Genomic DNA, 27,914 nt, shown 5'->3' with positions numbered 1-27,914 from the left:
TTATTTTGTCTGAAAAAGAGGGTGTCCAAAAATTAATAGTGTCCGAAAACATAAAAATAGAATAATTAGGTTATATTTTTAAAAGAATAGAAAAACCGAAAACTTTGAATAATTAAGTAATATTTTTAAAAAGAATAGTAAAAAAATTGTAACTAGGTGAATTTAACACATAATGCAAATGAAAAGATTTTTATTATTCCTTTTAACATGATACACAGTAAAACACATAGTTTGTCTCCCTTGTTTTTTGACACAATGTAACAATGAATAATGCGCACTCTTCAGAACATTTCAGTGACATTCTGCCCCCGGGTAATCCGATACCCAGAGGCAGTTATTTGCCTCTGTTTGCACGTAACACAGCGCCGGGACTGGGGTACGGTCGTTGCTGGAACAAGGGGCCAGAAGCTGTTGAATCCACACCTGTTTTTGCATCTCCAGAGCGTTCGAGACCTGCCGACCAACCACCCCTGAGAAATATCATTTTCACACTTAATGTTTTGATTAGTGAAGTCGGGTCAAGCATATGGAGCTATACATGTGAGAGAGAGGGAGTGAGAGACCCTTCAACACTATCCTGTAGGTAGGTTACCAACACAAATAAATGAAGTTACCTGAGATTCATAACAACTACTGAATTAACTCATTAGTATTTGCACATGTACATTTTTCTATTTTTAAAACCTTCGACCTGGACCAATTGACCTTGCATCCACCCAAGATACAATATAAAGCAGAGCAATAATATAAGGGATCTTTATATGAAGTAACATTAAAATATATCAATTGGCTCTTGACTCATTACACAGAAATGTTTTGTTTCTATTTTGTTACTGTGACTTCTATTTATAAAGGTTCTTTACAATATCTCAATGTACACAGGCTGATGCCACCGTACAGTCTAATGCCAAAAGTCTTTCTGACTTATATTATGCCCTAAAACACATTTTCTAATCAAAACATTGTGAAAAAAGTTGTTAGCAAAATAGAATCATCTTTAGCAAGTGTGTTCTGTTAGCAAATAGTTAAGTGCAACTCTTAATTTCTGAATAAGGACCCCAACTGGACTGTCCATAATAAAATTATTCAAAAACCGCTCACCTGGGAATGTCTGAGTAAGCAGCAGGATCCATGGGGTCAAGGTCATCCCGTTGTCGACCCCGTCCTGGTCTCCCTCCCGACCTCTCCCTTGCCTGGCGACCTTTCTCGTGGCGGCGATCAAACTCTTCATCATCAGAGGAAGAAGATGAGGAGCTGTCGCTCTGAAATGGGGAGAAAGGGTCTTTAATGGAGAAAAAGGGGGTCTTTAATGGTAAGAAAGGGTCTATAATGGGGAGAAAAGGTCCATAATGGGGAGGAAGGGTCTTTAATGGAAAGGGTCTTTAATGGGTAGAAATGGTCTTAAATGGAGAGAAGGGGTGTGTAAATTGAAAGAGTCTATAATGGGGAGAAAGGGTCTATAATTGGCAGGAAGGGTCCATAATGGGGAGAAAGGGTCTTTAATGGAGAGGAAAGGTCTATAATCGGTAGAAAGGGTCTTTAATGGAGAGAAAGGGTCTAAAGTGAGGAGCTTTAATGTGAAGAAAGAGTCTAGAAAGGGGGGAGAAAGGTCTATAATAAGAAGAAAGGGTCTATAATGAGGAGAAAGGGTCTATAATTGGAGAAAGGGTCTTGAAAGGGGAGAAAAAGTATACAATGGAGAGAAAAGATCTATAATGTGAGAAAGGGTCTATAATGGGAAAAAAGGGTTTTTGAATTAGGAGAAATGGTCAAGAATTGGGAGAAAGGATCAACACTGACCGAATTTTGATTACATTACATAAGAAATTATGAAAATAATTCTACAAGGAGAAAGTGCAGTTCCTCAACTGCCCTAGTTGCAATTTACTTCTTTTGACAGGTGCAGTGCACAAATCTCAAACACGTCAATTTTATTTATAATAATAAATGTGTAATTACCCTTCTGCAAATACCTTTCAGAAACTGAAGTAGGCAATATTAGTTTTCTTAAGAGAATTATAGAGGTCACTTGTCATAATGAAATTCTTGTGTAAGGTGACTTTAAAGAAAAACAAGAGCACCGCATAACGGGTGCCACGCTCGGCTACGGGTGCAGTTTTGAAGTGACCTTGACCTTTGACCTAGTGACCCCAAAATGGGTGTGGCATGTAGAACTCATCAAGGTGCATCTACATATGAAGTTTCAAAGTTGTAGGTGGAAGTACTTTGATTTTAGAGCCATTGTTAAGGTTTTAGCATGATGCGGACGGCGGACGACACGAAGAGCTGGCTATGACAATACCTCGGGTTTTCTCCGAAAACGCTGAGCTAAAAATCACCTCATAACAATGGTCTTCATGTATTTTATATTATTTACATTAACAATAATAATACTTGCCAGTTTAATCATCGGATTTACATTTCTTTTTAAACCAACCTTTATCTCAAGCTGTTACAAATCTCTTATACATTTAAAAGTTGATTGTTTTGGAGTCAAATATCCGGTACAGTTTGACAAAAAATGTCTTTTGTGTAAGACTCTAATGCCCTCAATCTATGATGTGCTTTAAAATACATGTTCATGTAACAAGAAGGCGATGGTAAGTCATAAATACATCGTTTTAACTTGTTTCCATTCAATAACTTTTTTAACGAACAGTGTCACCATTCTACAACATTTCGTGAAACTAAACTAATGACTGATAATATTTGTAGCAGAAAACGTTATATATTACATGTATATATCTTGTAGACAATTTGTTTAGAAATTCTCTTTAGGTCTAACTTAAGATTTTCAAAATGAGCTTTTTGAATACTGGCCCTGATAACTGTATCAATACATACATCACTGACTTCCATCTCTTCTTCATCACTTTCATCGCTGTCAGAATCACCTTTGGCAAACGTGTCGTTACGCATCACAGCTGCAAAGGTTAGGCAGTCATTGCATTTAAGTGAAATTGAGTCAGGAGGATTTCATGCATGCTTTGAATCCACTCATCCATTTCAGGAGTAATAGAGTTCACATAATTTTATGAAGTAAACACAATTTTAATAAACTATATTAAATAAGATATTCAAAGAGGAATAGTGTTCTGGAAGTTCCCTGAAATAAAAAACATAGGAATCCACTGGGCCATCAAAGCCGAGTCGACAAAATTGTAGGAACTAAGCATGGAAGAAATGACCGACAGCCAACAAGACAAGAAAATTAGTTGAATTGATATCCCCCACCAATATGCTTCTGGACACAAAAGTATTATATTTGACACTCAAAAAAGCATTTTTTCAAGATACAAAGGGCCATAACACCGTTATTAACAGATGGTGTACAATGCAATTTGGTGTGCATCATTCTCTTATCCATATATATACTCATACCAAGTTTCAATGAAATCCGCCAAAGCACTTCCAAGATATGGCTCCGGACACACAAAAAAAGCATTTTTTCAAGATACAAAGGGCCATAACTCTGTTATTAACTGATGGTGTACAATGCCATTTGGCGCGCATCATCCTCTTATCCATATACATACTCATACCAAGTTTTAATGAAATCCGCCAAAGCACTTCCAAGATATGGCTCCGGAGGGACGGACGGAAAGACGGACGGAAAGACCGAAGGACGGATGGACAATGGAAAAAAAAAAACACTATGCCTAAGGCATGGGATAATAACTGCCAGACAAGAGCCATATAGGGTAGTAAGGCCAATGTACCGTGTAGTTTTTCTGCAGAGATGGTGATGACGGCCCGTGGATGTATGGGAGACAGCCAGGAGACTTGATCAGTCAGTGTGTTCCAGTAGTAGTACCTGTCCCTAAACACAACAAACAATGGGTTAGCTTATGTGGTCTTTATAAAAATCAAGAGGGCCATGATGGCCCTGTATCGCTCCACTGCTGAAAAAAGGCTGAAACTAATATTCTTGGCATGTGCAAATACTTAAATATAGGCCCTATTTAAGCACATGTACACTTTTGTGGCCCCCTGGGCTGGGTCAAATTTAACCCCAGGGGCATAATTTGAGCAACCTTTGAAGAGGACTACTATATCTCACTACATACAAAATGTGGTAGCCCTAGGTCCTAGAGTTAAGGACAAGAATATTTTAAAAGTTTTCACAAAATAAGCAAGATATAAGCGTATATAATGTTCAATTTTGTGACCCGCGGGTCAGGGTCAAATTTGACCCAAAGGGCATAATTTGAACAAACTTGTCCGAATGGTTTTGGACAAGAAGATTTTTAAAGATTTCACAAAATAGGCGCTTTATAAGCGTTTATTCAATTTTGTGACCCCCCGGGGCAGGGTCAAAGTTGACCCCAGAGGCATTATTTGAACAAATTTGGTAGAGGTTTATTACATGTCACTACATACCAAATTTGGTAGCCCTAGGCCCAATGGTTATGGACAATAATTTTTAAAGTTTTCACAAAATAGGCCCCATATAAACGTATGTTCAGTTTTGTGACCCCCCAGGCAGGGTAACATTTGACCCAAGGGGCATAATTTGAACAAACTTGGTAGAGAACTATTAGATGTAACTACATACCAAATTTGGTAGCCCTATGCCTTATGGTTAAGGACAAGAAGATTTTAAAGTTTTCACAAAATAGGCACTATATAAGCATTTAATCGATTTTGTGGCTCCCAGGGCAGGGTCAAATTTGACCCCTGGGGCATAATTTGAAAAAACTAAGTAAAGGACTATACAATGTCACTACATAAAATTTGAACAAATTTGGTAGAGGACTATTAGATGTCACTACATACCAAATTTGATAGCCCTAGGCCGGATGATTATGGACAAGAAGATTTTTGAAGTTTTCACAAAATAGGCCTTATATAAGCAAATATTCAATTTTGTGACCCCGGGGCAGTTTCAAATTTGACCCCAGGGGCATAATTTGAACAATCTAAGAACAGAACTATTACATGTCACTACATACCAAATTTTGTAGCCCTATGCCATACAGTTATTGACAAAATTATTTTTGAAGTTTTCACAAAATAGGCCTTATATAAGCATATGTTCAATTTTGTGACCCTCGGGGCAGGGTCAAACTTGACCCCAGGGGCATAATTTGAACAAACATGGTAGAGGACTATAAGATGTCACTACATACCAAATTTGGTAGCCCTAGGCCCAATGGATATGGACAAAAAGATTTTTAAAGTTTTCACAAAATAAGCACTTTATAAGCATATGTTCAATTTTGTGACCCCCAGGGCAGTTTCAACTTTGACCCCAGGGGCATAATTTGAACAAAGTAAGAAGAGAACTATAACATGTCACTACATCCCAAATTTGGTAGCCCTATGCCATATGGTTATGGACAAAATGATTTTTAAAGTTTTCACAAAAAAGGCCTTATATAAGCATATGTTCAATTGTGTGACCCTCGGGGCAGGGTCAAACTTGAACCCAGGGGCATAATTTGAACAAACTTGGTAGAGGACTATAAGATGCCACTACATACCAAATTTGGTAGCCCTAGGCCCAATGGTTATGGACGAGAGATTTTGTAAAGTTTTCACAAAATTGACCCTATATAAGCATATGTTCAATTTTGTTACCCCAGGGGCATAGTTTGAACAAATTTGGTAGAGGACTATTAGATGTCTCTACATACCAAATTTGATAGCCCTAGGCTCAATGGTTATGGAAGAGAAGATTTGAAAGTTTTCACAAAATAGGCCTTATATAAAATTTTCAATTTTGAGACCCCCGGGGCAGGGTCAAATTTAACCCCAGGGGCATAAATTGAACAAATTTGAAAGAGGTTCACCCCAGGAACATTCCTGAGAAATTTAATCAGAATTGGACCAGTAGTTTAGGAGAAGAAGACGTTGAAAGAAAAAGTTAACGCATGCACGCACGGACGCACACACCACGGACACAGGACCATGACATAAGCCCCGCTGGCCTCTGGCCAGTGGAGCTAACAACAATGGGTTAGCTTTTGTGGTCTTTCACAAGACTCTCGTTCCACGTATGTCAACAAACAAGCAATGTATTGCCAAATTTGCCCTCTGGCCTCTAAGCGTGACTTTGACTTTGATAAGGGTCATACATAAGGCTCTCAGTCTCCTCATTAAAGTCATTTGTAGTTAATTATCCAAACAATGCATGATGAAAGGCAAAGATTCAGCCTTAACAGGCTTTCAATTAGTCAAAATTGACCTTTAAACCATATTGCAGAGTATGAAGTGTGACCTTGACATTAAAGGGGCCTTTTCACAGATTTTGGCATCTTTTGAAGTTTGTCATTAAATGCTTAATATTGATAAATGTAAACATTGGATCTAAAAAGCTTCAGCAAAAAATCAAGAATAAAATTTAAAAAAGGAAAAAAAGAAGCCCGCAGCAGGGCTCAAACCAGTGACCCCTGAAGTCCTGGAGTAAAAACCAATTAGATTCGACCATCCTGCCAAGTATGTACGCATGATGTATTTTATACTATATATAAGCAATCTTCGTAGTTTCACAAAATTAAATGACAACAACAGAACTCTCCAAATTATTCAATCGTTTCGCGTTGCAACGCTTTATAATTTTCAGGTTTTTAAATCGTCAATAGATGCATATTATGGCTATATTAGACCATGGTAAATGTTCAGTATTACTGTTTCCTCACAAATATCATAACTAAAACGAAAATTGCGAATCTGAAACAACTTTTTTCAATTTTGTCAATTTACCAAAACATGAAATATCCCTTTAAAGGTAGACAGACAGGTTTTAAAGACAGAGGCAAGCAGTTTTATGGCCAAACTTGTTATTTTCAGTCAAAGTGTGACCATGAACTTTGACATAGTGACCCAGGTCATGGCATTTATTCCAAGTTATTTGTAAATCCTCAATATTATGACTACGACTGCGATGATTATGTTCAAGCTATTTATGATCTAATTCAACCTTTGACCTCTAAGTGTCATCTTGATCTTTGAGGTAGGGAGACTGATGTGACATTTGTCTCTTCCTCTTATGGATGTGAACATTTGTCCCAAGTTATTTGAAAATTCACCAATATCTCATAATTATGGATAGGACAGGAAATTTGACCTTAAATGTGACTTTAACTTTTGAGACGGGCGTTCAATATGACAATCGTTTAATGATTTTGGACATGTATGCCAAGTTATCTCAAAATCCATTATTTAACAAGGTTATGGCTGAACTTTGCACAGACTAAAGACTTACAGTGAGACTGCTGTAAGCCGCCTTTTTGGACCAGTCTGTGTGATATTTTCAAATAATTTACTGGGGTATATAGCGAATTTATTAGTTTAACACTAAAGTTGATTCACGTGCTATTGAATAGTTTCAAAATCATATAATAAGTTTTAAAGATAGCTAGGGAAGGGGGGGGGGGGGGTTAAAATGGATGTAAAAAGTTTGTTGCCGCACTCATTTTTGGTTTCTTTCCTGCACCCAATCTATTCTTATGTTGAATATAAAACTTTTGAAATTTAATTTATTTTATGCAATTGTATGGTGTATTATGCTTATTTAAGTTTTCATGCAAAATTTATTCAATTGTACATGTTACTTAACAACATACTATGTACATTGGATGCAAATTATGTTTGTAATCTTTGAAACATGTTTCATTTATTCAAGATTTACTCACATAACATTTTGTCCATTATAATTTCTCATTATAGTTCTTGAACATCAAAAGTCAGGTTATTAGAAGCTTGATTATCATGAATTAATACTTACTAATTATACAATTTAATTCATGTTGGGTGAAAAGACCATGTAAAATGTCAAACTCTGCCATTTGCAAAATTAGCCAATCGCTACAAATCAGCAAATTGGCAAAGAAATTAATATTGGGTTATTTCTTTTTCTTTATAAAACTTAATTAACTATTCCAAATGACATAAATTCTGATGAACATGGAATACAATCATTTAGCTAAATACATTTTTGAATCACATTTAATATGTATGTTAAAGAAAAAAAAAAACACCTACGTTTCAGCATCCGGTATTTCCTTCCACTCAGGTGGCAGTGGGTATTTCCGGAGCATTCTGTCCCTCTTGCAGATCATCTCAGTGGTTGGGGACCAGACCTTGAGGCCCCACCGGATCCGGCAGTACTCGCTGCACTCATGGTATGGGTTGATCCGGTTTGGACAGGCCGGAACCTGCCAAAGGACAACAGCAGCTTGACTATGAAATACAGGATTCCTGGCCCTGGTTTCTCAATTATCATAACCTTATAACTGTCTCCACACTAATTAATGCCCTACTCTACCTATGTCTAATCTAACTGAAAGTGTTTAAGTCTAATTAATTAATTCATTCATTACTTTTAAAGCTAATTGTGAAATACTCATTGTTGATTTCTGTTGAAATGTTATGTAGGACAGTTTTCTATCCATGTATACTGATATATATGATAGAAACCATATTAATGGACTGGCATGAAATTTCACTTAGGGAAAATGTAAACCCCTGGGGGCAAGCTTAGAGGTTTATATGGCAAGTACGATGCATCAGGATCAGCTCAAACTCACTGTTTCCTATTGCATTAGTGAACAAAGAGAGCCATGATTGTCCCTCACCTGATTCCATTAGAAAAAATTGCTAATTTTTGAATGCCCTTGTCATTTAATCCAATCACAATTTACTCAAGTATTTCCATCTCAATCTCCACAAATTTGTTGAAAGGTCACTGGGCGCAAAACATGTTTAACAGACAATAGGTTGCAGTGGCTTGATGGATATTGTGTCCGCCTAGCGACCAGAAGGGCAAGGGTTTGATCACCATTGTGGGAGCTTTCTTAAAATCTTCCCTCAAGATATCAACTCAAGTACTGGTTCTACCCGTGAAACTGACTAAAAGCGTTTCCATAAGCCTCAGGATTTCTATGCAAAATAAGTCACATGTAAAAGAAAATACATACAAGGCATGCAATTTTGCAATTGATATTGTTGTTTCCATGCCAATTTTCTTATTGTGACACTGAGCTTTAACCCTTTCCCGCTGAACATAGTCAGGCGACACAAAAATTGGAAGAATTTCGTTACAGAAATAGTCTAGCGGTGCTATAGTTACTCCATACTTCTACCTCTCTTATAACATTATCGTATTCTTCTATAGTTGTTTGATTAACAGGCGCCTCGAGACCAACTGTTGGTGAAACAGGTTCATCTTTCTTCGGGTCGTCATAATCTTCAGCAAACACTTCTTCCACCACCTCCTCCCCTGTTGATTGCCATATAAAAGTTCTTAAACCACTAAATACTTTTTGTTCTGATAATATACCTTTGTTTTGTAACACATTGTGTACAAACAAGCATTCATTAAAAACATAGTTGTCTTCAACCTTAACACCAACAGCAATTCCAATACAGACATTTCCAAAAGAATTTTGAGTCCACAGGACATTCGGTATTGTGGACTTTCAAAACTTGCAGGACCGGACTGGGATTTATAGGACCAAAACATCACGTCACCGAGTCAAATTTCCCAAAATTTTAAGTTCCTCCCCCCCCTGACATTGAAGGCCAGGCCTTTTCCCCCGCATTAAGAAAAAAAATAATGCTCATAGTAATATTTAAGTGACTGTGGCAGTGACTGAAGAATGTAAATAAATTATGTTTACACAAAAATCACATTTATACTTGTAAGGAATTAATGCAGTATCTAAAACAACAGAACACATGTGGGATATCAATAACATAATTAAAAAGATTCACTTTTAAAAGCACACAACAATTGATCAGTATTACAAAATTGCATTGACAACTTTTTCACGGTCGCGAAATTATATGAAAACTCAGAATTAACTAAATTGTACTACAAATGTCAATAAACTCGCCACAAAGATATATACATCAATGAAAATGCACTGATAAGCGTAAATTTGATCGTGAACAAACAGTTAATGATCCGATTACAACGATCTGCGTTGCAGAACGTGCTTTCGTTGAACTGTAAAAACTAATGACATATTTATTCGGAAGTGTTCGGTATGCATGCACATACACTTTTTTATGAATGTTAACAAAAATTCGACATAATTTTTACTGCTCATATTTATTTTAAGCTCTCTTTTGTTTTCAGATTTTTTTTCTATGAAATAAACTTCTGCTCTTTTATTATTTAACGGATATTTGGACCAGCAACATAGCATTTTCCATCGGACCTGTCTTAAAAACGTCGGTCAGGTCTGACGGTCCGGCACTTTTGGGAATGTCTGCCAATAATTAGATCTCAGGCTACATTATAATTAGGATTTATAATTGATGCTGAAAAATCTTAATACAACTAATATTTGGGTAAAAGTTAAATAGCTTTTAAAAACATATGGTCATTTCACTTAGTTCTTCCAAAAGATAAATCATATTTCAATAAATTAAGTAATAAATATTGAGACGAAAGTTTGAGTTGAAATTCAACATTAATTCTGAGGCAACTGTCTATTAAAAAGTTTTGAGCTGACTATTAATGCACTGAGTTTTCTTATACAAACAAATCAGGCACCAGCATATATTAATTGCATAAAATTATACAATTAATTGCGGCAAATGATACAATTTATCATATTAATATTTATTATATTTATATTAATTTAATCAACATGATCAGCCACACATTTAAAATGGTAAATCAACTTAAGTTCAACTCTTATATGTTCATAATTTCTATTCATAATTTCTAGAGTTTAAATGACGTTTACTGCACACAAATATATAGAAACTTGTGCTGATGACGAAAGTTTACGTTTTCAAAACTTTTGTCCAAATAATTGCTTCTCCGAAATAACAACTACTTATAAACAATGAACCTTGAGTATTTCCAGCGGCTAATGGGGCTGGTTTTGCATCCTTAACTTCCCTGATGAGTCCTCTCTTCTGCAGACGCGCCGCTAACGCCGGGGGAAGAGGCATGTTTATTAAAATTACCGGTACAAAAACAAACACAAAATTCACTCGATTCTTTGTTGTTGTTGTTTATCCATCAAAGGGAGGCAACAACGATTTTTTTCACAAAACTACACCGTATAAAACATTTACGAAAACAACACCATACAGTTCACCCATACTGAATAGTTTTTAAGTGTGTGCCAATAAGTAATTTCCGATATTGCGCACCTATAAATAATTTAAGTTTTCCTTTACTAACGGGAATTATTGACTAAGTTTAAAATGTTAATGACTGGGACTTGATCATATACTTTGGGTGCCGGTCAACTCGTACCTAAGTCAACTCGCACGGTAGTCAACTCGCACGTTTTTTGGTCAACTCGCACGGCATTTCTGGTCAACTCGCAATTTTCAAAGTAGACTCGCACACCTCGAAAAAATATATAGAAATAGATGAAGGATGTAACATGATCAGTCAGTTATAAGAAGTTTATAAGTAAAAATAATAATAATTATGTCTTTTTTCAATAATCTGAATATACGGTTGTCACATTTAATGGCTCTTTTACACTTGAGGTCGGTGTTTTTCACGGGTTTAATGTTTTAATATACTTTAATGTTTGTCAAAAAAATGTTAATTTAGCTTAAAATATAATTTAGCTTGTAATTAAAATGTTTTACTTTTATAATCAGGTGTGAGATAAATTAAAGAAAAATAAAACGAAAATTAGGTGATGTTTGTTGCATGCGGTTATTTCATAATAGACCAAAGTTTCTTAGTTATGTATATAAATCGACTAAATTAAGAATAGGTTATCATTATCAACATATATGTGCTACGGAATACATACGTATAGTGAATTCATGCGTTTTTTGTGTGATGGATTATCCGTGTATATTGTGTTCAAGGAATGTGGGTCCAAGGCAGCAAGCAATTGAATGCGATAGTTGCCAAAAATGGCAACACCGAACATGCGAAACCGGTAAGTACCATTCATGTCATTGTATACTATAATATAATAATAAAGTACAAGCACTGTGCTTGAAAAGATGTATAAAACAGATGAGCACAAAGTACACGCACTGTGCTTGATTGAACTACAATGTAAATATCTTGTAAATATTAAAATAAAAAATAAAATAAAAAATACTTAGATGTATCTCTCCTTGTGTATATATTGTAAATCTTTGATTGTGTGAACATTTTGAAATAAATATTAAAACAAAAGTATATAGATGTATGTCTCCTTGTGTATATATTGTAAATCTTTGATTATGTGTGAAAATATTGAAATAAATATTAAAAAAAATATATAGATGTATGTCTCATTGTGTACATATTGTAAAGCTTTGTTAGTGTGTGTAAATATTGAAATAAATATTAAAAGAAAAGTATGTAGATGTATGTCTACTTGTGTACATATTGTAAAGCTATGATACTGTGTGTAAATAAATTGAAATAAATATTCCAATAAAAGTATATAGATGTATGTCTACTTGTGTACATATATAAAGCTTTTACAATGTGTATTAATAATGTAATAAAATAAAAATAATTGTTAAAAAATATATTTTTAAAAGTACTTAAATTGTCAGTTTTAATGTGCCGATAACGTTACCATGGTATAAACAATATTTTGTGAATTTTTTGTTTGTTATTTTGTAAATATTTTTCAATAAAAAGTATTAAGTAAACTCTGAAAGTATTAATCATTTGTTTTTATGCATAAATTACTCATTTAGAACCCATTAATACATCAATATTTTGACTACCGTGCGAGTTGACTTAGGTACGAATTAACTTCCGTGCGAGTTAACCAAAAAACGTGCGAGTTGACTACCGTGCGAGTTGACTTAGGTACGAGTTGACTGTAAACCTATAATTTGGGCATGTTGTCTGGCAACCATTTCTAAATATTCCATTTACCGGTAATATCTAAACCTAATAGGTTTAATAAAATGAACTTAAATTTTTCAATTTCATAACCAGCAACTAGAACTGTATTAAAAAAGCAAATCTGGCATCAAAATAATTGTTACGATGCCATTTTATCCCTGATAAGTTATACATTGTTGAACCCCTTTTACAGATTGTTTTGGAGTCTCTAACTCTGATCACGTGGATTACAACACAATTATTGTCTGGTGTTTGATACAACGTAGATGTGAAGACATTTTAAGTATGATTAAAAAAGGCTTCCTCACTCTTTGGTTTAGTTGCCAGCTTTCTAGGTAGAAGACTTTGACAGAATGCTGGGAAGGACCATTCTACTGAATGATGCCCGAAAGGAACAAGTGCTGCTAAACGCAGTTTAGTTCACTTGGTTGTGATAGGCTGGAAGAGTGCCAATGGTTGCAATATGTTGATCAGGATGTAAATAATTATATTCATCATCTGCAACATTCATCAAATTTGACTCTGCTGCATATTCAGTTTGACTTTGCTGCGATTCAGTTTCACTCTGCTGCAATTCAGTTTGACTCTGCTGCAATCCAGTTTGACTCTGCTGCAATCCAGTTTGACTCTGCTGCAATTCAGTTTGACTCTGCTGCAATCCAGTTTGACTCTGCTGCAATCCAGTTTGACTCTGCTGCAATCCAGTTTGACTCTGCTGCAATTCAGTTTGACTCTGCTGCAATCCAGTTTGACTCTGCTGCAATTCAGTTTGACTCTGCTGCAATTCAGTTTGACTCTGCTGCAATCCAGTTTGACTCTGCTGCAATCGAGTTTGACTCTGCTACAATTCAGTTTGACTCTGCTGCAATTCAGTTTGACTCTGCTGCAATTCAGTTTGACTCTGCTGCAATCCAGTTTGACTCTGCTGCAATCCAGTTTGACTCTGCTACAATTCAGTTTGACTCTGCTGCAATTCAGTTTGACTCTGCTGCAATTCAATTTGACTCTGCTGCAATCCAGTTTGACTCTGCTGCAATCCAGTTTGACTCTGCTGCAATACACTTTGACTCTGCTGCAATACACTTTGACTCTGCTGCAATTCAGTTTGACTCTGCTGCAATACACTTTGACTCTGCTGCAATTCAGTTTGACTCTGCTGCAATTCAGTTTAACTCTGCTGCAATTCAGTTTGACTCTGCTGCAATCCAGTTTGACTCTGCTGCAATTCAGTTTGACTCTGCTGCAATACAATTTGACTCTGCTGCAATTCAGTTTGACTCTGCTGCAATCCAGTTTGACTCTGCTGCAATACACTTTGACTCTGCTGCAATTCAGTTTGACTCTGCTGCAATTCAGTTTAACACTGCTGCAATTCAGTTTGACTCTGCTGCAATCCAGTTTGACTCTGCTGCAATTCAGTTTGACTCTGCTGCAATCCAGTTTGACTATGCTGCAATTCAGTTTGACTCTGCTGCAATCCAGTTTGACTCTGCTGCAATCCAGTTTGACTCTGCTGCAATTCAGTTTGACTCTGCTGCAATCCAGTTTGACTATGCTGCAATTCAGTTTGACTCTGCTGCAATCCAGTTTGACTCTGCTGCAATCCAGTTTGACTCTGCTGCAATTCAGTTTGACTCTGCTGCAATCCAGTTTGACTCTGCTACAATTCAGTTTGACTCTGCTGCAACCCAATTTGACTCTGCTGCAATTCAGTTTGACTCTGCTGCAATCCAGTTTGACTATGCTGCAATTCAGTTTGACTCTGCTGCAATCCAGTTTGACTCTGCTGCAATTCAGTTTGACTCTGCTGCAATTCAGTTTGACTCTGCTTCAATCCAGTTTGACTCTGCTACAATTCAGTTTGACTCTGCTGCAATCCAATTTGACTCTGCTGCAATTCAGTTAACTCTGCTGCAATTCAGTTTGACTCTGCTGCAATCCAGTTTGACTCTGCTACAATTCAGTTTGACTCTGCTGCAATCTAGTTTGACTCTGCTGCAATCCAGTTTGACTATGCTGCAATTCAGTTTGACTCTGCTGCAATTCAGTTTGACTCTGCTGTAATTCAGTTTGACTCTGCTGCAATTCAGTTTGTGACTCTGCTGCAATTCAGCTTGACTCTGCTGCAATCCAGTTTGACACTGCTACAATTCAGTTTGACTCTGCTGCAATCCAGTTTGACTCTGCTGCAATCCAGTTTGAATCTGCTGCAATTCAGTTTGACTCTGCTGCAATCCAGTTTGACTCTGCTTCAATTCAATTTGATTCTGCTGAAATCTAGTTTGACTCTGCTGCAATTCAGTTTGACTCTGCTGCAATCCAGTTTGACTCTGCTGCAATCCATTTTGACTCTGCTGCAATCCAGTTTGACACTGTTGCAATCCAGTTTGGACTACTGCAATCCACTTTGACTCTGCTGCAATCCAAGTTGACTCTGCTGCAATCCAGTTTGACTCTGCTGCAATCCAGTTTGACTCTGCTGCAATTCAGTTTGACTCTGCTGCAATCCAGTTTGACTCTGCTACAATTCAGTTTAACTCTGCTGTAATCCAATTTGACTCTGCTGCAATTCAGTTAACTCTGCTGCAATCTCGTTTGACTCTGTTGCAATCCAGTTTGACTCTGCTAAAATTCAGTTTGACTCTGCTGCAATCTAGTTTGACTCTGCGGCAATCCAGTTTTACTATGCTGCAATTCAGTTTGACTCTGCTGCAATACAGTTTGACTCTGCTGCCATTCAGTTTGACTCTGCTGAAATTCAGTTTGACTCTGCTGCAATCCAGTTTGACTCTGCTACAATTCAGTTTGACTCTGCTGCAATCCAGTTTGACTCTGCTGCAATCCAGTTTGACTCTGCTGCAATTAAGTTTGACTCTGCTGCAATCCAGTTTGACTCTGCTGCAATTCAGTTTGACTCTGCTGCAATCTAGTTTCACTCTGCTGCAATTCAGTTTCACTCTGCTGCAATCCAGTTTGACTCTGCTGCAATCCAGTTTGACTGTGCTGCAATCCAGTTTTACACTGCTGCAATCCACTTTGGACTACTGCAATCCACTTTGACTCTGCTGCAATCAAATTTGACTCTGCTGCAATCTCGTTTGACTGTGCTGCAATTCAATTTGACTCTGCTGCAATTCAGTTTGACTCTGCTGCAATCCAGTTTGACTCTGCTGCAATTCAGTTTGACTCTGCTAAAATCTAGTTTCACTCTGCTGCAATTCAGTTTCACTCTGCTGCAATCCAGTTTGACTCTGCTGCAATCCAGTTTGACTGCTGCAATCCAGTTTGACACTGCTGCAATCCACTTTGGACTACTGCAATCCACTTTGACTCTGCTGCAATCAAATTTGACTCTGCTGCAATCCAGTTTGACTCTGCTGCAATCCAGTTTGACTCTGCTGCAATTCAGTTTGACTCTGCTGCAATTCAGTTTGACTCTGCTGCAATTCAGTTTGACTCTGCTGAAATCCAGTTTGACTCTGCTGCAATCCAGTTTGACTCTGCTACAATTCAGTTTGACTCTGCTACAATTCAGTTTGACTCTTCTGCAATCTAGTTTGACTCTGCTGTAATCCAGTTTGACTCTGCTTCAATTCAGTTTGACACTGCTGCAATTCAGTTTGACTCTGCTACAATTCAGTTTGACTCTCCTGCAATCCAGTTTGACTCTGCTACAATTCAGTTTGACTCTTCTGCAATTCAGTTTGACTCTGCTGCAATCCAGTTTGACTCTGCTACAATTCAGTTTGACTCTCCTGCAATCCAGTTTGACTCTGCTACAATTCAGTTTGACTCTGCTGCAATTCAGTTTGACTCTGCTGCAATCCAGTTTGACTTTGTTGCAATTCAGTTTGACTCTGCTGCAATTCAGTTTGACTCTGCTACAATTCAGTTTGACTCTGCTGCAATCAAGTTTGACTCTGCTGCAATCCAGTTTGACTCTGCTGCAATCCAGTTTGACTGCTGCAATTCAGTTCGACTCTGCTGCAATCCAGTTTGACTCTGCTGTAATCCAGTTTGACTCTGCTGCAATTCAGGTTGACTCTGCTGCAATCCAGTTTGACTCTGCTGCAATTCAGTTTGACTCTGCTAAAATTCAGTTTGACTCTGCTACAATTCAGTTTGACTCTCCTGCAATCCAGTTTGACTCTTCTACAATTCAGTTTGACTCTGTCGCAATTCAGTTTGACTCTGCTGCAATCCAGTTTGACTCTCCTACAATTCAGTTTGACTCTGCTGCAATCCAGTTTGACTCTGCTACAATTCAGTTTGACTCTGCTGCAATTCAGTTTGACTCTGCTGCAATCCAGTTTGACGCTGTTGCAATTCAGTTTGACTCTGCTGCAATTCAGTTTGACTCTGCTACAATTCAGTTTGACTCTGCTGCAATCAAATTTGACTCTGCTGCAATCCAGTTTGACTCTGCTGCAATCCAGTTTGACTCTGCTGCAATTCAGTTTGACTCTGCTGCAATCCAGTTTGACTCTGCTGCAATCCAGTTTGACTCTGCTGCAATTCAGTTTGACTCTGCTGCAATCCAGTTTGACTCTGCTGCAATTCAGTTTGACTCTGCTGCAATTCAGTTTGACTGTGCTGCAATTCAGTTTGACTCTGCTAAAATCCAGTTTGACTCTGCTGCAATTCAGTTTGACTCTGCTGCAATTCAGTTTGACTCTGCTGCAATCCAGTTTGACTCTGCTGCAATTCAGTTTGACTATGCTGCAATCCAGTTTGACTCTGCTGCAATTCAGTTTGACTCTGCTGCAATTCAGTTTGACTCTGCTGCAAATCAGTTAACTCTGTTGCAATGCATTTTACTCTGCTACAATTAGGTCGACTCTGCTGCAATCCAATTTGTCTCTGCTGCAATTCAGTTTGACTCTGCTGCAATTCAGTTTGACTCTGCTGCAATTCAGTTAACTCTGCTGCAATTCAGTTTGACTTTGCTGCAATCCAGTTTGACTCTGCTGCAATTCAGTTTGACTATGCTGCAATCCAGTTTGACTCTGCTGCAATTCAGTTTGACTATGCTGCAATTAAGTTTGACTGCTGCAATTCAGTTTGACTCTGCTGCAATTCAGTTAACTCTGCTGCAATTCAGTTTGACTCTGCTGCAATTCAGTTTGACTCTGCTGCAATCCAGTTTGACTCTGCTGCAATTCAGTTTGACTCTGCTTCAATTCAGTTAACTCTGCTGCAATTCAGTTTGACTCTGCTGCAATCCAGTTGGACTCTGCTGCAATCCAGTTGGACTCTGCTGCAATCCAGTTTGACTCTGCTGCAATCCAGTTTGACTCTGCTGTAATCCAGTTTGACTCTGCTGCAATTCAGTTTGACTCTGCTGCAATCCAGTTTGACTCTGCTGCAATTCAGTTTGACTCTGCTGCAATTCAGTTTGACTGTGCTGCAATTCAGTTTGACTCTGCTAAAATCCAGTTTGACTCTGCTGCAATTCAGTTTGACTCTGCTGCAATCCAGTTTGACTCTGCTGCAATTCAGTTTGACTCTGCTTCAATTCAGTTAACTCTGCTGCAATTCAGTTTGACTCTGCTGCAATCCAGTTGGACTCTGCTGCAATCCAGTTGGACTCTGCTGCAATCCAGTTGGACTCTGCTGCAATCCAGTTTGACTCTGCTGCAATCCAATTTGACTCTGCTGCAATTCAGTTAACTCTGTTGCAATTCAGTTTGACTCTGCTGCAATCCAGTTTGACTCTGCTGCAATCCAGTTTGACTATGCTGCAATTCAGTTTGACTCTGCTGCAATCCAGTTTGACTCTGCTGCACTTCAGTTTGACTCTGCTGCAATTCAGTTTGGCTCTGCTGCAATTCAGTTTGACTCTGCTGCAATCCAGTTTGACTCTGCTGCAATTCAGTTTGACTCTGCTTCAATTCAGTTAACTCTGCTGCAATTCAGTTTGACTCTGCTGCAATCCAGTTGGACTCTGCTGCAATCCAGTTGGACTCTGCTGCAATCCAGTTTGACTCTGCTGCAATCCAGGTTGACTCTGCTGCAATCCAGTTTGACTCTGCTGCAATTCAGTTTGACTCTGCTGCAATCCAGTTTGACTCTGCTGCAATTCAGTTTGACTCTGCTGCAATTCAGTTTGACTGTGCTGCAATTCAGTTTGACTCTGCTAAAATCCAGTTTGACTCTGCTGCAATTCAGTTTGACTCTGCTGCAATCCAGTTTGACTCTGCTGCAATTCAGTTTGACTCTGCTTCAATTCAGTTAACTCTGCTGCAATTCAGTTTGACTCTGCTGCAATCCAGTTGGACTCTGCTGCAATCCAGTTGGACTCTGCTGCAATCCAGTTGGACTCTGCTGCAATCCAGTTTGACTCTGCTGCAATCCAATTTGACTCTGCTGCAATTCAGTTAACTCTGTTGCAATTCAGTTTGACTCTGCTGCAATCCAGTTTGACTCTGCTGCAATCCAGTTTGACTATGCTGCAATTCAGTTTGACTCTGCTGCAATCCAGTTTGACTCTGCTGCACTTCAGTTTGACTCTGCTGCAATTCAGTTTGGCTCTGCTGCAATCCAATTTGACTCTGCTGCAATTCAGTTTGACTCTGCTGCAATCCAGTTTGACGCTGTTGCAATTCAGTTTGACTCTGCTGCAATTCAGTTTGACTCTGCTACAATTCAGTTTGACTCTGCTGCAATCAAATTTGACTCTGCTGCAATCCAGTTTGACTCTGCTGCAATCCAGTTTGACTCTGCTGCAATTCAGTTTGACTCTGCTGCAATCCAGTTTGACTCTGCTGCAATCCAGTTTGACTCTGCTGCAATTCAGTTTGACTGCTGCAATCCAGTTTGACTCTGCTGCCATCCAGTTTGACTATGCTGCAATCCAATTCGACTCTGCTGCAATCCAGTTTGACTCTGCTGCAATTCAGTTTGATTCTGCTGCAATTCAGTTTGACTCTGCTGCAATCCAGTTTGACTCTGCTGCAATTCAGTTAACTCTGCTGCAATTCAGTTTGACTCTGCTGCAATTCAGTTTGACTCTGCTGCAATCCAGTTTGATTCTGTTGCAATGTCCTCCTGTCTTTATGCATCATGCTGGTACTGCTAGTGTCCTGCAGTCCCTCGTACAGCTGTGTCAGAAACAGAAAACTGCCCTACTTTTATAAAGAGTTACGGGGAAAAAAATCATTTAATTACAAATCCTCACAAATGGTAATGTGGCTGGCCGAGGCATTGAACCTGCTTTCCTGGCATGTGTAGTCCAGCATTCAAACAGAGTCCGCACAGTCAGTCCTTACAAGGAATGTGCTCTCTGGACATAGACAACAAACAGTTTCTCGCCTATCATGACCATCTGATGCCTTCATTTATTTAAAATACGCTATCACCAAATGAGATGACTTATCAAGACTAGTTCCTTTGACAACATGTCAAGCCCATTGTCAATAATGCTTTTAATACTTAAGTATAGCCAAATTTAACCTTTAACCTGTATGTGTCACCTTGACTTTTGAAGTAGAGCAGACAATTGTTTTCACATGACACAAAGTCTCAACATGGTGAACATTTGTGGTGAATAATTTTTTAATTGCATAATGATGAAGTTACAGTCTCATCAAGCTGTTTAATCTCCAAAATTATGCATTGATCTATGTTTGACATTGAAATTTAGCTAAGAAAATGGATTTTAAAAGCAGCATATCCTCTCCTTTTAGTGGTCGTTTGTGGTAAGTTATTTCAAAATTGCATGATGAATGACAAAGTATTATTCAAGACAAGCTGTTTTCTGTCCGAATTTTATGTTTTGCCAGTGTGGCCTTGACCTTTAAGGTAAGGTCAGAGCCGGTTTTAGCATGCGGAACGCTGCCTCCTCAAGGTGGTCATTTGTTTTTGTTTTTTAAATTGCATCATGAATGACAAAGATACGGTCAGGGCAAGCAGGTTTATGGCTAAAATTTGACATTTGACCTCGAAGCTTGACCTTGTGCTTTAAGGTGTTGAACGCAATACATCATCTCATGCTGATGAACATTCGGGGTACAAACATTTGTTAAAATTGCACTATGAAAGACAAAGCTACAGTTTGGAAAAGTTGGTACACACTAGACCATTGTGACTGCTATACCCAGCTCTCCGAAAGTTAACCTGACAAAAAAAATGGTTCCAATAACACTTTTGAGTTCGCCACTTTGGACTTAAGCTACAGTTGTTTTATCTTTTCTGTCGTATTGTGTTATTGATTTTAGGGCAATTGTTTTTAACTTAATCAAAATTGTTAGGATCACTTTTTAATAACCTTCATCAAATATTTAAACAAAAACAATATTAAAATGGTTTAGAAATATACAACAGTAACTTCATTTTTTCAAACATACATTCTTTTGTTTCATTTTATTAAATTTTCAATTCAGTTTTTACACCTATGAATATTAAAGCTTGATTGGTCATTGTCGGTTTGGTAATACTTAATATTCCCTGAGTACTCTTAAGTATACTTAAATGTGCCCTAGGTACTCTAAAGTACACTTAAATGTACCCCCAGGTATTCTTAAGCATACTTAAATGTACCCGGTGTACAAAATATACTAACACATACCCTGCCAATGAAGACTGTACCCGAGTTCACGCCCAAAATCTGATGTCTTAAAATCTGAAACGGAATACGAATCAAAATTCTCTTTGAACAAAACCTGCCTCAACATGCTTTTTGGAGTAGGAGTTTTGATAATAAAGAGGCCGTTTTACAGATATTGACATTAATATGAACATAATTTGAAAAAAATATCCGACAACAACCAATTTAGCGTTAGAATTCCCAGGTATATTTCAGTATATTTTCAGCACCCGGGGTACATTTAAGTATTTTCAAGAGTACCCGGGTTACATTTAAGTAGTACCTGAGCCAATCATGGCCAATCAAGCAACATTAAATATAAATTTCACTCCTCTTAAATTCTAAAAGGGCCAAATAAACATTTGAAAGAAACAATATTTTGTTCATAAGATTTTTCAAATAACCAAATAATAAAACAATAACAACAAGATGCAATTTATATATATTTAAGAAATTGTTTCTTTTTTATGTACATATTTTTACAATACATACATCAATAGAAGGAGAAGTATATATATAATATTTCACATTTTTACAGTATAAATAACAATAAATAAACTAAGGAAAAATATGTATTTACATTATTCTTTCAATTCTCTTACGAAAAACACTGAAGAGATTTCAAAAGAATGCACACAATCACATTAAAAAACATGAACAACACAACACACTCCTGGTACCGGTATATGATTTCACAAGCCTATCAGCTCAATGCACAACAATGATTGATGAATATGATGAAACAAGAGATGTGTTTGTCAAAAACACAATGCCCCCTATTGCGCCGCTTTGAAACAAGAGCACCGCATAACGGGTGCCACCTATGTTAAAGTTTTATATTAGAGGTCACAGTGACCTTGACTTTTGACCTAGTGACCCAAAAATGGGTGTGGCGTGTAGAACTCATCAAGGTGCATCTACATATAAAGTTTCAAAGTTGTAGGTGGAAGCACTTTGACTTTAGAGCCTATGTTAAAGTTTTATATTAGAGGTCACAGTGACCTTGACCTTTGACCTAGTGACCCAAAAATGGAGGTGGCATGTAGAACTCATCAAGATGCATCTACATATGAAGTTTCAAAGTTGTAGGTGGAAGCACTTTGATTTTAGAGCCAATGTAAAGGTTTTAGCATAACGCCTACGGCGGATGGCTGACAGCGGACGACGAGCTGGCTATGACAATACCTCGGGTTTTCTCCGAAAACAGCCGAGCTAATAAAATTTCAATATATCATTTGGCAGGTTTAGAAATTATCTCTCTTTTAAAGCTTATTACTTGCCTTGGATTGTATTTTTTGACTTTTGACCTTGAAGGATGACCTTGACCTTTCACCACTCAAAATGTGCAGCTCCATGAGATACACATGCATGCCAAATATCAAGTTGCTGACTTCAATATTGCAAAAGTTATGGTTTTGTTAAAGTTTACGGTCGGACGGACGGACGGACGGACAGACAGTTCAAATGCTATATGCCACCCTACCTGGGACATAAAAACAAAGTTCCAAAGAAAGAAAACTCTTCAGTCTTGAGCACTTAAATGAAAGCAGACATAAAATGTCACACTTACTGCAAAAAAAATAGAGCACAATTAAACATGCAGAATCATTTTATCTCTAAGTAAAATAGTTAGCTTTCTTCAGACTTCTAACATAGGACCAGTGCTTTCCACAGGCCATTTAACGGTCCTTCACCGGGGTGCTTGAATTTCGATATCAGAGTCCGCGGGGCACCTGAAATTTTGCGATCAGTGTATTTTGGCTGTTGCTGCAACTAGTCATTCTTAAGATCAAAGCAATATTGACTTCGCCGAAAATTTTGAAAGCCGATTTTACGATCCTCTGTAAACTACATCTAACGCTTTACCCAACTAAAGCCCACTTAAGGGCGCAGCGTCGCTGTATTGGAAAATCAATATTGGCCAATGAGAGCGTACGCTTTGTACGCCCAAGGGCGCCTGAAAAAAATCCTGTGGAAAGCACTGCATAGGACAACTTTTACCCTAAGACTGATATGATCTTAAAGTGCCTACTAAAACATGTCGTGAGTGAAATACAAATGAACATTGATTGTTAATAAAAGTCAAGCTCTGCCTCTTGTTTGATCAAGGAATAACAAAAGTAACTTGACAGAAAAATACTCATTGAAAACGTGATGTCACTTATATTCTGTATTTGATGCTTTCATGTGGTTTATAGTGAAACATCAGTGATTTAAATTTAGTAATTTACTCTTAACAAAAAACAGGCGAAAATTATCACTGTAAGAATGTTTGCCTGGTTCCTGTATTTACATGGATATTCAACATTTCCAAGCTCTAAATTTGCAAAATGACATAAATCCAATTAAGTTATATTGCCTGAAAATTGTCTCAACTTAAACCAGTTTCAAATGTAAACCAAAAGTGGATAATCTTTTGCTAGTTAAAAAAAAATAAATAGGTTTCAGCAATTATGAATTCATGACCATATAAAAATTGACTTGTAGCTGCGGAACTGATGAAAATGTTACCTTCTCTGATCAGTTTAAATAACAATCCATAATAATCTGAAACCAACAAATACAGTATACTACAGACAAGCATCTCACAGACAACTGGCAATAATCCAATTTGTAAAACCTACATAACCAAGGTCTAATATTTGCTATTAAAGATATGGAAGTATAAAAATTCTTTAAATGTTAAAAATAAACATTCAAAAATGTACTCTGTGTATTTGCAAAATGCAACAGTCTTGGCCCATGGGTGATTATTTATACAGATAAATAAATTTGGTTATGTACATTAACAAGGATCCGTACATTAAGAGATGATCCTATTTACACGTATTAAGTTCCTTTTATATCCGTTATTTGGTCATATCCCCATTTGCTTAAAATCTTATTTTCCCAAATTTCAGTATCAAATTCAAAACTTATAAAGATTTTTAGATGTATGGTGAAAAAAAGGTGTTAATCATGAAAAAAAAATCTTTTGAAGTTTAGGGATATGTTTTTGGGTAATTGCTATTTTACTTTATTTTTCTTTATAACTTACTAAAATAATAAACTTACAACCGACCAAACTTTTCACTATTGAAAAACAACAGATCCTAAAATGCCCAATGCATGAGTACAGGTCATATTTCTGAAATGGTGTAAAAAATGCCAGAAAGCTGTTGTGTTGTATGATATATAAAAATACTCATCTATGATAACAAATTCTCACCAAACATGGTAAGAAATTTACTAAGAGGCAGCTATTCATTTTCAACAACAATAATACTTAGTACATTCAATTTAATTATTACAATGTCAAAACTCAAAAGCGAAGGGATTAATACAGACTAGTAAAGAATTACATACAAATCTATCAAAATATGTATCATAACTCTAAAACTTTCGACAAATGTTAAGAATCATTAGAAATTTGGGTCCTGGCTTTTTAATAGTGCCTAACATACTTCAAACTTTTATCTATAAACAAACAAAATTTAACCCTGTAGAAAAAATGTAACAATTTTACAGAAATGATACTCACAATTTCAACAAATGGAACAAAGCATGATGAAACAACAGCATTTCCCCCATGGTGAAAAAATAACAAAATTAGAGAGAATTGCAAAAAAATCACAGTAAAATGAGAAATCTACTTCCTTAGACTGTATGTTTTTCACATATTTTATTTTTCCCCAATAACATTGGTCAATAATTTGCAGATATAGTTTGGCCACAATATCATGAGAATACATGAAACAATAGCTAAATATTATAGCATTATACACAAAACTTCAAGAAAATGTTACATTGTTGTTTGTGTCAAAGAATTGGCTTCCAACATTTACCGGTATCGGCAAACATGTATTTTTAAACTTCAATTGGAATATAAAGGCACACAAATAAATAGTGTTAAACAATATATGTATGAAATCTTGCAAAAATGGTTGAAGACTTATGTTAATTTTTTTAATTTCACACTTTCAAAAGTTGATGCTAAAACCCAAAATCTTGTACAACTCTGTCTTTATATTCATCTTTCAAATGATGAAGCAATTTGTTCAAACAAATGGTAGAAAATGCTTAAACTTTATAACAGACTAACACCTGATACTGTGAAACCATTATATATCGTCAGGCATTAATTTTCATATATTTCGTCAGTCGACCGAACATAACCAACGTAATCCACGCATACATACTCCGTCTGTTACGTAATCAAGATGAATCAGGTTTTGACACAAAAGGGTGTAGATTACACAGTGTACTTAACCGACACGTGACATTGCTCTAAAACGCGAAAGCAGTAAAGCTGTATCGACTGCGTTGACTTCGTTTAGGTAGAATTGTATGATAAGCGCTAATTGTTAACAACTTTATTACCCATTGTGTGTATTGTGTTTTTCAGTGTTGTTGCAGAAGATAATACAGCCTCCACGCACCGGATTAGATCCGGATCAAAGACAATAAACACAAGTAAAAGATGGTGATGTATATACTTACTGTATACTTTCTCCGCATTGATTACAAATAAATACAGAACATTTTGATTTGTGTTTGGTTGTTTGCGTTTAACTACAATACAGGTGTAAAAATAGCTTGTGCTTTGTTTTATGGGCTATCGATCTTTTTAATCATTGACATCTTTTACAAGTTTTAAGATACATGTTTCAAATAATTGTTACTTGTAGCAATTGAAAACCTAACTCACTTACGATGCAAAACTCTTGAAACTTTATTGAAAACTGACCAAACAGTTTGTTAACCAATAATCTTGGCACCTTTTCTAATTTGCGCCGATAAAGGTAAGATTGTTTTTAGTTTGGTCATGATAATAGATGAATAGGACCAATTGGCAACTGGCTTCACTGTTTCAAACCCGGGTTTCAAACACTCGTTAACGGTTATTCGGTCCCACTAATCCGCTAATCATAATAATGATACACTAATGGGGGCAAATTACTGATCACCTGATAACAAAAGACTAGTATATTGACATGTGACAAACAGGCCCCACCTCCTGCAAGTGACTCCCAAGTGTCCTCCCTCTTTCCCCACTACGATTTTTCGCAACCGCGATATATTTCGGACAAACAAATCGGATATTGACTGAAGCATTTTTTTTTTCAAAAGTCAGGAATTGGCGAATTTAAGTGCTGACGAAAATGTCATTTGTATAAAAATGACGAAATTTCGTGCTGGCGAAAATAAATGATTTCACAGTATTCTAACAAGCTGAGACAATGTCTATTAAAATGAATCAAGACATTCAAAGAAACAATACTTCATCCAAAATAAATTATGCAAGACACTTTGTTGGGGTGATAATACATGTGGAACAAATGCTATCAGACAGTCTGATGAAACATTACTACAGCAGGTACAAATGATATAGAATTTGCTGACAAAATGATATAACAACCCGTACAAATGATATCGAACATTCTGATGAAATGATATCATCCGGTAGAAAGGTTGTCCTTTACTCTGATGAGGTGATAGGTCATCCGGTAAGAACCCCATCAGGTGTTCTCACAGCGTGATAGTCTATCCGGTAGGAACCAGTCTATCCAGTAAGAACCACATCAGGCGATAAGGCTATATCAGATCACATCTGGTACGAATCAAAGCGGATATCCAAACAAGCGGATATCTATACAGAAGCACGGCACAACCATTTCATTTTTACCCAGGCCAGTAAGTATGCTAGTTCACATCCCGGCACATTTTATTCAATGCTCAAAAACACGTCACTTTCACTTTAAATCATGAACCACATAAGGACCGTAAAGTGTAGAGTGGTATCACTTGAGCTTTCACTTAAAAACCAGTATTGCGATATCACTTTAAAAATCATCTAACACTGGAAAGTGTAGCATGAAGCACTTCAAAGCATCAGATCAAGTAATACTTAAAAGTGTCGTTCAGACATCTTTTTCTATCTTTTTTATGGTTCAAATTGTGTCCCAATTCCAAGTGTAGCAAATATCAATGGAAAGCAAATATTACTTTAAAGCTTTATATTGGTATCACTTATAAATATCTTGTACCCGAAGAACGCATGCAAAACGTCACTTGAAAATAAATGACTGGAAAATGAAGTGTCTTTTACTGGAGAGTGAACAATGTATCAAGTTAAAGTGTGCTTTGATTGGCCACTTGCCTTAAATAAAGGACCAACTAATTGTATACAATGAGAATGCCTTACTGCTCCAGCAGCTGGAGTTTCACTTCTTTATATTGAGTACCACTCAAAAGTGAATCATGGCTATCATTGAAAATCATTCTCACTATAACAAATATTCGAGTATCACTGGCTTTTTAATTCACACAACAATTTAAACTGGCTCATGAATCACTGGAAAGATTGTAGCGATTATTCACTGGAAAAGCGTATCAAAAGTTGAGGAATGAGAATTGATTATAGTGACTATTGATGGGAGTCTTTGGGGAGGCACACATGTACATCATGTCCAGATCATCCGAGTGGGAACTGTTCATGATGGGCTCTGACCGACTGCGGCCTATCTTCGGAAGTTGATTCACCAGCATCTCTAGGGACGCAAGGAT

At 37.0% G+C, this 27,914-nt stretch overlaps 2 protein-coding genes and 1 long non-coding RNA gene across 5 annotated transcripts in view; 1 reads left to right on the top strand and 2 right to left on the bottom strand.

Moving 5' to 3' along the window:
• Positions 1 to 173: 173 nt before the first annotated feature.
• LOC127832090 (polyglutamine-binding protein 1-like) lies at positions 174 to 11,005 on the bottom strand. The gene is made up of 7 exons (XM_052357279.1): positions 10,809 to 11,005; positions 9,087 to 9,223; positions 7,987 to 8,159; positions 3,720 to 3,820; positions 2,845 to 2,924; positions 1,102 to 1,262; positions 174 to 470 (listed from the first exon to the last, which is right to left on the bottom strand). The coding sequence occupies exons 1-7, from the start codon at positions 10,909 to 10,911 to the stop codon at positions 335 to 337; spliced, it is 891 nt and encodes a 296-aa protein (XP_052213239.1). The 5' UTR covers positions 10,912 to 11,005; the 3' UTR covers positions 174 to 334.
• On the top strand, positions 2,168 to 22,383 carry LOC127832103 (uncharacterized). Its single transcript, XR_008026695.1, has 2 exons — positions 2,168 to 2,215; positions 22,312 to 22,383. It is a non-coding gene; the product is annotated as an uncharacterized LOC127832103 (long non-coding RNA).
• The window catches only part of LOC127832079 (serine/threonine-protein kinase B-raf-like), an 84,678-nt gene continuing 78,562 nt past the window's right edge, over positions 21,799 to 27,914 (bottom strand). For all 3 annotated transcript variants that reach the window (XM_052357250.1, XM_052357247.1, XM_052357249.1), the window contains exon 16: positions 21,799 to 27,914. In XM_052357250.1, coding sequence (XP_052213210.1) covers positions 27,741 to 27,914 — 174 coding nt within the window. In that variant the 3' untranslated portion in view covers positions 21,799 to 27,740.

The sequence above is a fragment of the Dreissena polymorpha genome, chromosome 5 (assembly GCF_020536995.1).
Source record: "Dreissena polymorpha isolate Duluth1 chromosome 5, UMN_Dpol_1.0, whole genome shotgun sequence".
NCBI classification, from domain to species: Eukaryota; Metazoa; Mollusca; class Bivalvia; order Myida; family Dreissenidae; genus Dreissena; species Dreissena polymorpha.
Note: the sequence above shows the minus strand (reverse complement) of the source record. Positions and strands in the feature narration are given on the sequence as shown.

What these genes read in the sequence shown, in the direction of transcription:
- LOC127832090 (XM_052357279.1), bottom strand. Translation starts at nt 10,911, where the DNA reads ATGCCTCTTCCCCCGGCGTTAGCGGCGCGTCTGCAGAAGAGAGGACTC. An exon ending in ACGATAATGTTATAAGAGAG is followed by an intron (nt 8,160 to 9,086) that starts GTAGAAGTATGG and finishes GTCCTTTGGCAG; the next exon opens with GTTCCGGCCTGTCCAAACCG. An exon ending in CTCTGCAGAAAAACTACACG is followed by an intron (nt 2,925 to 3,719) that starts GTACATTGGCCT and finishes TAACCTTTGCAG; the next exon opens with CTGTGATGCGTAACGACACG.